General features: G+C 40.9%; 1 protein-coding gene across 1 annotated transcript in view; it reads left to right on the forward strand.

The window, feature by feature from the left end:
* Positions 1-14,568, forward strand: part of LOC136874816 (phenoloxidase-activating factor 2) — a 44,348-nt gene that overhangs the window by 22,159 nt on the left and 7,621 nt on the right. The window contains exon 4 of the mRNA XM_067148494.2: positions 11,911-12,074. Coding sequence (XP_067004595.2) covers positions 11,911-12,074 — 164 coding nt within the window. The remainder of the gene's footprint in view (positions 1-11,910; positions 12,075-14,568) is intronic.

The raw sequence follows: 14,568 nt of genomic DNA on the forward strand, positions 1-14,568 counted from the left end.
TTTCCATCTGAGCTCTTAATATTCATACACCTAGATTTCCTTTCTCCAAAGGTTTCCTTGATTTTCCTGTATGCAGCATCTACCTTTCCCAGGACCATACAGCCTTCGACATCCTTGCATTTCTCCTTCAGCCATTCCTCCTTAGCTACCTTGCACTTTCTATCCACTTCATTCTTTAATCGCCTGTATTCTTTTCTGCCCTCTTCATTTCTAGCATTCTTGTATTTTCGTCGTTCATCAATCAGGTCTAGTATCTCCTGAGTTATCCACTGATTCTTAGTTGATCTTTTCTTCCTTCCTAACATTTCTTCAGCAGCCCTACTGACTTCATTTTTCATGACTCCCCACTCTTCCTCTATAGTGTTTCCTTCAGCCTTTTCATTTAGTCCTTATGCAACATGTTCCTTGAAACAATCCCTCACATTCTTTTCTTTCAACTTGTCTAGATCCCATCTTTTTGCATTCTTTCCTTTCTTCAATTTCTTCAACTTCAGATGGCATTTCATGACCAACAAGTTGTGGTCAGAGTCCACGTCTGCTCCTGGGAAAGTTTTGCAATCCAACACCTGGTTTCTGAATCTCTGCCTAATCATAATGAAGTCTATTTGATACCTTCCAGTGTCTCCAGGTCTCGTCCACGTATACAGCCGTCGTTTGTGGTGTTTGAACCAAGTATTGGCAAGGACTAAATTATGATCAGTGCAGAATTCAACCAGACGACTTCCTCTTTCGTTCCTTTGTCCCAATCCAAATTCTCCTACTGTACTACCTTCTCCTCCTTGGCCTACCACTGCATTCCAGTCTCCCATCATAATTAGATTCTCGTCACCTTTTACATATTGTATTAAATCTTCTATCTCCTCATATATTCTTTCGATTTCTTCATCATCCGCTGAACTAGTAGGCATATAGACCTGCACTATTGTGGTGGGCATTGGTTTGGTGTCTATCTTGACGACAATAATCCTTTCACTATGCTGGTCGTAGTAGCTTACCCGCTGCCCTATTTTCTTATTCATTATTAAACCAACTCCTGCATTTCCTCTGTTTGATTTTGTGTTGATGATTCGGTAGTCGCCTGACCAAAAATCTTGTTCTTCCGGCCAACGCACTTCACTTATGCCAACTACATCTAACTTTAGCCTATCCATCTCCCTTTTCAGATTCTCTAACCTACCACAACGATTCAAACTTCTAACATTCCACGCTTCGACTCGTAGAATGTCAGTATCCATCTTCCTGATGATCGCCCCCTCTCGTGTAGTCCCCACCCGGAGATCCGAATGGGGGACTAGTTTACCTCCGGAATATTTTACCCGGGAGGAAGCCATCATCAGTACATCATTCATACAGAGAGAGCTACATGTCCTCGGGAATTAGTTACAGCTGTAGTTTTCCGTTGCTTTCAGCCGTGTAGCAGTATCAACACAGCTAAGTCATGTTGAGTATTATTACAAGGCCGTATCAGTCAATCATCTAGGCTGCCGCCCATGCAACTACCGAAAGGCTGCTACCGCCCTTTCGATGAACCATTCGTTAGTCTGGTCTCTCAACAGATACCCATCCGATATGGTTGCACCTGCGGCTCGGCTATCTGCATCATTGGGACACGCAAGCCTCCCCACCGCGGCAAGGTCACATGGTTCGCAGAGGAGGGGGTATGGCCATATAATTATAAAATTAGGTTAACAAATAGACATGACTTAATGAGATAATTGCGGGCACTATAGAAATTTAGAGCTAGCCCCGCGGTTTAAAGGAAACGAGCCTGCCTCTTACCCCGAGACCTCGGCTTCGATTACTGACCAGGACCTGCAGGCCTTTGAACTGGACAACAGCGCATGTTAGGCGTGTAGTGTCATGTTTCTTTTATAGAAACTTACTACTTGGTTCCAGAGAACCCGAAAACAGCACAAGAAAGAACGAACATTTTTAAAACTACCCGTGAAGGTCAAGCGGGAGGCTCCAAATCGGAGCTCGGGAGCAAACGAGTATAAGTACACAAGCGTAAGAAAATATCCCCCAATGAGAAACTATTTTTCAAAGCAATGGTCTGTAGTTTTCATAGCCTTAGAAATCTTTTCATAGTGTCAAAATGGGTTTTAACATTAAACCCGTAGGAAGTGTTGGAGTGGACATATTGAAATAATTGGAAGTTGAAGTGTAATGAGGCACACTAGGCACCTGGAAACTTAACACCAGAGAATCTGATACCTGCAAAATCGTTAGAAAAATAGAAAATTCCCTAAACTTCCCCAGGGTACTGACTTGGAGTTTCGAAATTGGGGCTCAATGACCAATTAACATAAGTACAACAAGCGTGTTTTTTAATCCAATGAGAAGCGTTCCTTCGAAATATACAAGGTATGCGATATACAGAATGTTAGGGGTATACGTGCAGATATTTCTTGTAGCAATAGAGAACGATGCGACGAACCACTATATATCAAACTTTTAATAATCCTCGGAAGTTATCTTCGAGAGCAAAGAGATACGATGTTCTTAGAATAGGTAGTATGCTTTGTTCTTGTGAATGAATAACTGGCAAGTTACACGCCATCCGTGCCAAACTGGTTTCTGTTTCTGTTTAAGAGCAAATGTACCACTGTAACAGCTGAACACTACCTATGCAATGCCACGAGATGTTACGTAATATACTTACCAAACTGGTTTTATGTTTAAGAGCAACTGAACTACTGTAACAGATGAAGGCTGCTACTAATGTATGCCTTGTTACGTTACATTATCGCCAGACTGGTTTTGTTGTTGTTGTTAGTACTTAGTTTCCGTCTTAGGGGCTTCAGAAAACCCTGGTCATCGGATTCGGACCCTGGAGATTTATCGAATTGTCAGCGTTAATACTGGTTCATTTGCTGTTACGTCCTATAGGGAACTGGGATATCTGTGGTCATCAGCTCCGTGGTCTACTGAGTATGGAAATGACCTGAAAACCTGTGTCGGTGCGGGACCTGTACGTGCGTGTGATATAATTATTGGTTGGGATAGGCGCGCCGGAACGTGAAATACGGTACGATCCCCGTTGTGCATTGCGTAAAGGTAGAAGAACGAAAGCAGTTTCTTACGTAATCGAAAGCATGCATGGGGTAGGATGTCCAAATGAGTAGCATCGGAATTGAATTATCGAAGCACATTGAACGTTTTGTTTCAAAGGAATAATGGACATGTTATACAACTAAAACTAAACGTACCTACATCTCATGCTTCCTACTGGGCTCAGTGGCTCAGACGGTTGAGGGGCCGGATTTTTGACCCCACCTTCGCAGGTTCGAACCTGGCCCAGTCCGGTGGTATTTGAAGGTGTTCAAATACTGTATGCCAGCCTCGTGTCGGTAGATTTACTGGTACATAAAAAGAACTCCTGCGGGACTAAATTCGGGCGCCTTAGCGTCTCAGAAAACAGTAAAAGTAGTTAGTGGGACGTAAAGCAATTATTATTATTATTATTATTATTATTATTATTATTATTATTATTATTATTATTCTTATTATTATTATTACGAGGGTACCCGTGGAGCAGAAAGAGTTTAAAGAAGGTGCCGGTGTGAATGGGTCTAACTACAATATCAAAATTAAGTTAAAACTGAAACTGAAGGTTATATTTTCAGGATTTCAAACTTAACTTTTCATCATAAAAAATGAAACCTCAGGTACTTCTTGATGGATAACAAACAAAACTAGTAGAAATTCAGTCAGTTCAGGAAACTTCACAATGACAAAATTGCTCAATATTAGGTGGTGACATTTTCTGATTAAAGATCCAAGTTGGTGTAGTTACAGTTTCACAATTTCACCAATAGAGGAGTTCATTTAGGCGCTAGTTTTAAATGCGCGGCCTTGAGGTGTATCTCCAGGTACAATTATTATTATTATTATTATTATTATTATTATTATTATTATCAGGTCATGAAGAGCTGAAGTACGTGGAAGAAAATAGTAAAATATGCGTGGTTTAGCAGGAAACAAAATTACTGTACGTCACGTGAGGCAACATCGGTCGCAGTAGTTAACCACAAATTACTATGCCTAAGACGAGAACCAGGTAAATCTCGCAGAGATGAGTCAGCGGTAACATCGTGTTGTGTATAAACATCAAACATACACATCAACAAATCTGAGAAAGATAATCAAGGTTACACGTTAGAGACATGTAGCTATCAACCTGAACGCCAGGCCGACGGTCGCTTTCATGAGTACAAGATGAGTTATCAAATTATACACAATTCACAGATGTCGAACGTATCTAAGAAGATCCGCCACAACTATATCCTACACTTTACTATGATGGTTCTAATAACAAATCGCAAAAGATTACGCTACTGCGTGTTAAGATGATGTCAGTAGAATATACCTGTTAAGACATGAGGCTACAGTAGAAGAAGAAGAAGATGAAGAAGAACATAAAGAGAGCCACATAGTCAAGCAGGACAGAGTCGAACAAGGTTCACATTTGTGACACAGACGTAAGAGTGGCGTGGTCGTGGGAACTACAGTTGTAATAGTAATATTCTGTTGTAGAAAACAATGAACTAACATACAGTTAGAACTCTGTAATTCCAGGTGGATGGTAACAAGTCTATCTCGAATAGAAAAGTACGGATTTACGAACTTACACAAAAACGCCTGTGTACAAGAAAAATTTACGTATGTTAAACATTACAGTACAACAGTTTAGAAAACAAAACCGTACAGATTGCCTTAAACTATCTTTTGTAAATTAAGAAAACACTCTAGGCAACCTTCTAAAGTTAAATGTTAACTTATAGTTCCTATTTCAGTGGTGATGAATATAAAACAAGCATTTTATTGAATTTTCTAAATGTGATAATGATGATGATGATTACTGTTTTAACGTCATCGGCCCTTAAAAACGCAAAGTATCTTACTGTTTTAACTCGTAGTAAATAATAAAACAAAATATAAACTGCTCGAGCACACGTAATGAATCCAAATCACGTGCATGGTAGGATTGAGCAACTGCCGAACTGCGTTGTTGGTGAATGACTAGCGTTTTGACAAACACGTCTTCCGTGTGTTGTGTTCAGCTTTCGTCACATACAAGGCACTCGCGCACTGAAATTATCGATTTACAATTTTTGTTACCGGTTCATCAATTTCTCTGCTCAGATTTATGAGAATATCGAACTGCCGAGACTCAAAATACTATATCGATTCTGTACTGTACTCCCAAGTCATTACGCTGCGGAAATTGAGTAACATCTGACATGCCAAATTAAAATTCGTAGCAATTGTTCAACGTGATCACCCTGGGCTTGTCTGCAGGCTTCACTTCTCCGAATCCAGTTGCGACGCATTCGAGCCAAGACACCAGAGTTGTTCAGAATATCCTCTGCTGCTTAAAAATACGTTCACGGAGGTCATCCGAATTGGTTACTTCAGTTCGATATACTTTGTTTTTCATGACCCCCCAGACATAAAAATCCACTGGAATATGGTCTGGAGATCTGGTTGGCCAATTGATAGTTCAACATCGTCCTGTCCACCGTTGAGGAAATGTCTGCACATCATGTAAAATCCATGTGGTTCTGCGTAGTCGAAGCGACACATGCTCTGAAAGCTCCGGTAACGTACTGTATCTACAGGAGCAAGGTAACATTAATAAAAAGATGATTAGTCTACGTAACTGACCTCTTACTACACCTATCCGGGTATTAATTCAGAACTGGTGTTGGAAATTGCCTTGTCCGACTGAATGGGGATGTTCCACAACCCATGAGTGGGATATAGTACGGTCGAACCCCTCTGTCGGCAGACCTAAGGACGGTTTTCCGTGGTTTGCCATATTCACACCAGGCAAATGCTGGGGCTGTACCTTAATTAAGGCCACGGTTGTTTCTTCCCGATCCTAGCCCTTTCCTGTCTCGTCGTCGCCGTGAGACATATCTGTGTCGTGGCGACGTACATCAACTTGTAAAAAAGGTGGCAATCAGCTGGTGAAAGACACTGCACCCGTTGAATGTGGTCAGGATGCATTCGCTCTTCGTGCAGTGTCCTACTTAGGGTCCAAGTTGGTACACCATCGTTTACTATTGTCAGGATGTCTTCTTCCGCGTCTAGGATTACACGTGGCTGTTCAGACCCTCGCTTTTCATAGCGTGATGTAACGCAACCTGAATCGCGAATACGCTACAGTACAGCAAGTATCGTTGCTGGATTCGGCACCCGTCTGTTGGGAAGCCTTTTCCTATAGATTCATGGGGTGCGACCCGTATTCTGTTCTGCCTCACGATACATTAGCAGCATATCATGGTTTTCGTGGTTTTCATACACTGGCATTATTCAAATACTACTACTACTGATACTACGAAGTAACTCGCGTACTAGTACGGATGATAATTCGCCTCTCAGACAGCTGTTATTCAGGTGACGGTCAGGCAGGCAGCTCATGCCTCTAGTCCGGTTTCATGTAGGGGGGCGGGAACCCATCTAACCACATACCCGTCGCTAGGAACAGCAGAAAACCGAACCGGCCCGTGACATGCCTAGTAAAATGAAATGGCGTATGGTTTTTAGTGCCGGGAGATCCCAGGACGGATTCGGCTCGCCAGGTGCAGGTCTTTCGATTTGACTCCCGTAGGCAACCCGCACGTTGTGATTAGGATGAAATGATGATGAAGACAACACATACACCCAGCCCCGTGCCAGGGAAATTAACTAATGCTGGTTAAAATTTCCGACCCTGCCTGGAATCGAACCCGGGATCCCTGTAACCAAAAGCTAGCACGCTAACCATTTAGCCATGGAGCCGCACGACACGTCTAGTGTTTTTGTCGAACTGCCTACGTTGAATATTCTCCCACAGTGTGATTTCATTATCATGGATTTTTGGGAGACCAATTCGCCGTACGCAGAAACATCCAGGACTTCATTTCTTCATTTTTTTATAATGCACAATATAGTTCAAACAGAAAACCTAGAGGAAGCCCGGTTAGTCTCCAAGGCAAAAGCGTGTATACGTGTTTGTAAATACATTTTCTTACGTCAACGAAAGAATGCATGGTATAGGATGTCCAAATGAGTAGTATCGGAATTGTCAAGGCACATCGAACGTTTTGCTTCATACCAATAAGGGACATGTTATAAAAATAAATTAATTAAACGTACCTTCCTGTGTTAGTCTATTATTACTAACTATTGTGAAAATAAAAATTAATCGGCTCACTCAAAGTTCGTAGCTCGTAATCTGTCAGAAAACACTAAAGAAAATAGTGAACTGTCAACAAGTCCGAATTATTATTAATTTTATAATTCCGGACATGTCTCCGAAATTACTGAAACATGTAGTTACAAATTGTTTTACGTCTCACCGACACAAATAGGTCTTACGGCGACGATGGGAGAGAAAAGGGATATAAGTGTGAAGGAAGCGTTCGAGGCCTTAATAAAGGTACATTCCCAGCATTTCCCTGGTACGAAAATGGGAAACCACGGAAAACCATCTTCCCGGCCGCCGACAGTAGAGTTCGAACCCACTATCTCCACAACATAAGCTTACAGCTGCGCGCCCCTAACCGCACGACCAACTTACTCTAAGCTCTAATGCCGGGCTGAGTAGCTCGGATGATAGAGCTGTGGTCTTCTGCTCCCACCTTGGCAGGTTCGATGGCGGCTCAGTTCGGTTGTATTTGAAGGTGCTCAAATACGCTAGTCTTGTGTCTGTAGATATACTTGCATTTAAAAAAATACTGGGGTATAAAATTCTGGCACCTCAGCGTCTCCGAAAACCGTGAAAATTAGTTAGTGGAACGTAAAGACATTATTATTATTATTATTATTATTAGTAGTAGTAGTAGTAGTAGTTGAGGTAGTAGTAGTTACATTATTATTACAGAAGTTCTAATTAAACATGTCAATCACTGTCATCATTTTACCTATCGGCACTTAATGTCCAGTAATAAGCCTTCTATTACAAAAACCCGGCGGCAATTCCACAGTAGCTTTTTTTCCTTCGAGCAAATTTCACGCATGGATGCAACTACGGTTTTTGAAATTTGTCTCATTAATAACAATTTCACTGAATACTTATAGCCTTTTCTTTCAGTGTCCACCGTCCTTTCATTGACCTGAACATTTTATGAAAATGCATCGACAACTCGCATTGTCTATTGTCAGAAATTCATCGTGGACTTTCGCAATAACAGCACAGAAATGTTGGGCCCATTTTTTATTTACTCATTTCAGTTGGGTTATTATTATTATTATTATTATTATTATTATTATTATTATTATTATTATTATTATTATTATTATGGGGTTACCCGTGGACCAGCAGAGGTAAAAGAAGGTGCCGGGGTGAATGGGTCTAACTACAAATTCATGAATTGATTAAAACTTTAACAAAGGTTATATTTCTTTAGGATATCAGGAATCAACAACAGAACTTTAACAACTTTTCACTTAGTGAGATAACAATGACATATCAGATACCATGATAAAGTTTAGACAAAGCAAGAAAATCCAAAATTTAGTGACTGTTTAGTAATAAGGGCTTCCAGCCCCTCGCTTCTCAATTATTGAGCACTCAGCTCAAGATTTACAAAGACACAAAATTATACAAGGGCAGAAATCCCTCAATACAATGGAGCACTAGCTCCATAATTTACAAAATCAAGCCTCCTAGAGGGACTTTTACAACACTTGAAAAAGAGCTAACGTGCTCTCCGTTTTCCAAGCCTCTCCAAGGCGATATCAGAAAATACAATCATTTCCCGTAAAGGCACAACTTTACAATTTGAAACAGAGGTATGTAGTACCCAACCTATTGGGCCGTAGCGTAAAAGAACAGGTTAAGTAAATGGTCCGAAACACAAATAAAAGGAGGCGAATGCTTGCGCTCCTAGATATGAACACTTAAAACCTAATGGGCAGTAGGCCGATGAAACAGGGGCTATTCCCAAACTATGGAGATGACTCGTATAAAAAGAAATTAAAGACATTTCGAAAAGGAAGAAAACCATTTACAAAACGTAGTCACCTCAAACCAAAATGAAGGGGAGCTCGGGAGGGTATATCACTCTCTATCCCCGATTCACAGTTAGAGATTTATGAAGTTATTACAAAAGGCGGCAGAAGTTACATTTACAGAAAAGTAGGTTACATCGTTAAAGATTCGGACCTATCCCTCGGGTTAAACTGCGGAGCTAGCAAGAAATAAAGATGTTAAACGGCCATTACCTTGCTGAAGAACTGCTGGCTGATGAAAGAGGCGCCTCCCGCCTCCTGCTTGACGCACACACTAAGTTAGATGGCGATCAAATGGCCAAGAGACGTGAAAATCCGCAGTTTATAAACCCTTGGGGAAAGTTCGAGACCTTTCATGAATAATCAAGCCACACCCTCTCACTTTATTGGTCACCTTAAAGTTACACACAAAATCGAAGAAGAAGCCTGTGATAGGCCGAAAATTAATTACAAAAATTAGGGATTGGCTAAATTCAAAACTGGCGGAAGGAAAAGATCAATATTGCCAACCCAAAACTGAATGAACATAATTTAGTTAGAAAAATCTTAAGAATACAAAACTTCTTTAAATCAAAGTTCATCCACTTCGCACCAGGGTGCATGATCATAGTTTTTGTAGTGACATCTGCTGCAGAAGGTCCAAACTTCTTGATAAATGGTAAAAAAACACGTAGAATTTCATACAGTACATGAAACTTCAAAATAACAAAATTTCATTCGATTTCTGTAGTGACATCTTCTGAGTAATGGTTTAAGTAGATGTAGTTCCAAGTTCACTGTTCCTCCAAAAGTGGAGTTCTTTTGGGCGCAAGATTTAAATGTGCGGCATAGAGGTGTACCTCCCGGTACAATTATTATTATTATTATCATTATTATTATTATTATTATTATTATTGTTACCGTGTTTTTGTGGTAGTTATGCGTGAAAGAAGGTGCGGGGTGGTGAACGGGTCTCAAGCTACTAAAGTAAAATTAATTTAAAATTTAACCAGGTTATATTTTCTTTTCAAAAACAAAGAAATAACAAGCATGGCAGGTACAAAGTAGCAAGTCAAAGGGTAGTTACAATATTTACAGGATTTGGGCTTCGAGCCCTGAAAACACAATGCCTGGGCAATCAGCTCAGTTTTACCTCCAAACACAAGTTTCAACAGAGGGGCAGAAAGCCCCATTCATGCCTAGGAGCCCTAGCTCCAAATTACACTGAAAAGCCTCCACGAGGCATACAACACTCAATTTTCAAAAGAGCCACTCGCTCTCAAATTTAAGCCTCTCCCAGGCCACACCAAACTCCACCTTCAAGTTGTCCTCAACGGACATAAACACAGGGGTAAAATACTCAATCTACTGAGGTCTATAAAATGAAAAGAAGGTTAATTAAATGACCTCTAAGGGAACAATTTGAGAGGAGGCGAACTTGCACTCCTAATACACTTTGATTAAGACCTACTTGGCACTAGGCCGATAATACCAGGGCTAATCCCATACTAAAGAGGTGACTTAAGAAAAGAACAATTGTTTAACGTTAACGAGAATAGGTTGAGAAAAATGAGTTCACCTCAAAACAATATGAGTGGGAGCTCGAGAGGTTAGCACTCTCTATCCCAGTATGTAGCTTTAAAAGAGAATATATGAAAGAGTAGTTACATTTAGGAAAAGGTTACATGGTGGAACGCTTAGAACCCGCCCCGAGAGTTAAACTGCTGAGCTAGCAAGGAAAGAAGTTATTAATCGGCCATTACCTTGTTGTTGACCGCTGCCGAGGAAAGAGGCGCTTCCCGCCTCCTGCTATGTACTTTATACACTGAAAGATGGATCAGAAGTGGCCCGGAGACCCTAAAATCAGCAGTTTATATACTCTCGCGGAAGTTTCTAGGCGTTAGGGGAATGAAAACACCCTCCCGCGAGGATTTTATTGGTTCATCAATAAACCCCCTACACAATACTAAGAAGAAACACATAATTGGTGGAAAATTAATTAAAGAAATTCGGGATAGGCTAGATTTAAAACAAGGGGAAAGAAGGGGTAAATATTGCCAACTTAACTAAAGACTGAAAGAAATTTAGCAAAGAACAAATATTTGAAATAAAAATTTCTCCAACAAAATAGTTCTTTGACTTCGCACTAGGGTGCACTATTGTTGATCTTCAGTAGTGTCCTCTAGAAGAGAAAGTTCACACTTCTTACTTCAAACGAAACAAAACACATCAAAAATGACACAGTTCAAAAACTCAAAATTTTCCACGTGGTGACATCTTCTGAGAAAGTAACGAATTAATAGCGTAGATAAAGTTCAGACTTCCTCCAGCAGAGGAGTTTCAACTGGCGCAAATTTTAAATTAGCGGCGTGGAGGTGTACCGCCCGGTACAATTATTATTATTATTAACCTGCCATGTTGTGTAGGAATAGTGTGCCTGTTTCTTACCCGGTGACATCGGGTTCAATTCCTGGCCAGTTCAAGGACCGTGGGTTGGAACAGGGTTCACTCAGCCTCGTTGGTTTTACTGAAGAGTTCTTGTTACGAGGAGCTGTGGAGCCGGTCTCAAAAGCAAAATAATACAGCTGGGGATGTCGGTAAGCTGACCACATTCCACTCTAGTATATCAGCAGGCCAACTGTCTGGGCAGCAGTCGATTGAGAGGCCAAGGCATTTGTTGGACTCTTAATACCTGATTTGTTTGTTTTATTATTATGTTTATTTCGCGCAGCTTTCTCTTACAATTATTAAGAACTGTGGAGGCTATGTCTCCTATGTCAAGTAATTTCGTTGATCCAATTCATGTGGTTCCACTACAAAGACATCATTCTCATTCCTGACTTAGCCTATACTCTTCATTATTAATTCCTTCTTGCCATTGTTCCCATCCCTTAAACGTGACATAAAACTAATTTGAATTTGTATTTTCAGGATCGATACTTGGATTTGGGCCGCAGCTGAAGAAAATTGAAGTGTCTGTAGTTCCTAGAGATACATGCCAATCCAAACTACGGAAGACAGCGATGAATAAGACATTCCACCTGCATGACAGTTTTATGTGTGCGGGAGGTGGGACTAAGATGGACACCTGCACGGTAAGATACCTTATACATTGAATTCCAAAAGTGAAATACAGAATATTGTTTATTAGTAAATTTTCTATAAGAACCTACTCCCGCGGCTCTGATGTTAACCAACGTACCATGGCTTATGCGACAAGACTTACTTCCTACAGTCTTGCAATTACACTATAGAAGAATTAAATTAAGGATAGCTGCAGTTTTGGAGAAAAGATGCTGTAGTCATCCCGGTGAATGGAATAGTACTGCGTGGAACGTGACTACGATGGCGTTAAGCCTCGTGGACTGCGATTACTATCTGATGGTACAAACCTGCGCGAGGTCAGAAGCTTGGAGAGGAAACGAGGGGAATGAAGTTAGTGCTGCTGTGCTACTGGTAGTTTAACTGCATGCCGAAATATCATGATTTTCATAATAAAGTTCTCGACCCATGCCGACACACGAACTTTTACGAACACCTAACCAGCTCTCAGACTTAGAGAATGGCAACCTGGAGTAATTCAGCCGTCCAAGGAGGTCAGAAAAAGCACGTGATTCGCGGCGAAGAAATTAAACGTAGGCGAAGTGAAAATTATCGATAGGCTGCCCGCTCTGGTGAGAACAAGACGTCAAGAGTCTGCGACGCACGCAAATGATATAATTATAATGCGCTATCTTTGGCTATTAAGCATAATGGGTTTAATATATATATAATAATAATAATAATAATAATAATAATAATAATAATAATAATAATAATAATAATAATATTGTACCGGAGGTACACCCGCCCCGGTGCATTTAAAACTAGCGCCTTGTGGAAGGCTACCTATAACAGGAAATCGGAAACTCATTTCGAAAATAGTTTGAACATTCCTAGAGAGATGTCGCTACGATCAACTTATGTGCACCCTCTGGGGTGAAGATGAACTATCAATTTTCAAAGTAATTTTGTGTGTCAAGGTTTCCCAAAATGAATTATTTATAGTTGGGTTTTGGTGTTCTAAAGTTATGAACACTTCTATTACTTCCCGCCAACTTAATATGTTACCCAATAAGAATATTTGTACATTTATTTAAGCAACCAATCAGAAAATTTTGAGATTTATTAAATTAACCAATAGGAATTGCGGGTGTGTCACGGCCTAGCCCAGATAAATCTGGAACCTTTCTCTCAGCTATAAAAGCTGGGACATTGTGGGCCATGTTGTCTTAGTGGTCGCTCCAGTCTAGAGGTTCAGAGTGTGCTCATATAGGCGGCGGGGGCTGCCTCGTCCATCTACAGGAGGCCCATCAGCTCAAGGTAATGGCAGGCCGTTTCTAAACATGTAATAGTCTCAGAAAGATAGGTCAAGGGGAAGGTCTCAAAATTTTAGTCTACTGTTTGTTTTGTTAAATGGAAGTTGTGCCTTTCATAGGCCAGGAATATAAAAATTTTGGGGAATAAATTTGGAAGTAATAGTGTAATGCAAGACGTTCGCCATACTGGTGGAACATTGGGAGCTCCCTCTCGTCGTGTATGAGGTGAAGGGAGCAATGACGCTCTTGTTAAATTTGTGACTAGGTTGGTTCAAGCTCAGATTGTTAATTTGTTGTTATCTGATTTTCTAACATTATCACTCAAGCTCACCAGCTAGATCTTGTACCTGAATGTTGTTATTTGTTTAGCGAAGAGTGAAGTGTGAAAAGAAAAGAAAAAAAGGAAAAATAAATATAGTTCAAATTTTAAGTTTTAAATTTATCTTTTGACTTTTGTATATCGAGCCACTCATGCCCGCACCTTCTTTCATCTCTGTCCACCACGGTATCCCCGTAACAATTATTATTATTATTATTATTATTATTATTATTATTATTATTATTCCAACGGCCGTAGCTTCATTGAAACACCGGATCCTGTGAGATCTCCGAAGTTAAGCAACATTTGGCGTGGTCAATATTTGGATGGGTTGTTATGTGCTGTTGGTTGGGAGTAGGGTAATGGAGGAGCGGAAAGGAACTGGTCACCCTACCGTACGTAAACTCCGGCTCAGGCACGCCTCTACGGAGATTTGGACCTGCCTTTGGTCAGATTACACTCTTCTTCTTCTTATTATTATTATTATTAATCTGTTTACCATTCAGGGTCGGTTTTTCCATCGGACTCAGCGAGGAATACCACCTCTAACGCCTCAAGGTCAGTGTTCTGGAGCTTCAGACTTTGGGTCAGGGAATACAACTGGGGAGAATGAACAGTACCTCGCCCAGGCGGCCTCCCTGCTATGCTGAACAGGGGCCTTCGTGGGGGATGGAAAGATTGAAACGGACAGACAAGGAAGAGGGAAGAATGCGGCCGTGATCTTACGTTAGGTACTATTCCGGCATTTGCCTGGAGGAGAAGTGGCAAACCACGTAAAACCACTTCCAGGATTGCTGAGGTGGGAATCGAACCCACTTCTACTTAGTTGACCTCCCGAGGCTGAGTGGACCCCTTTCCAGCCCTCGTATCACTTTTCAAATTTCGTGCCAGAGCCGGGAATCGAACCCGGGC

This window comes from Anabrus simplex, chromosome 5 (assembly GCF_040414725.1).
Source record: "Anabrus simplex isolate iqAnaSimp1 chromosome 5, ASM4041472v1, whole genome shotgun sequence".
Taxonomy (NCBI): Eukaryota; Metazoa; Arthropoda; class Insecta; order Orthoptera; family Tettigoniidae; genus Anabrus; species Anabrus simplex.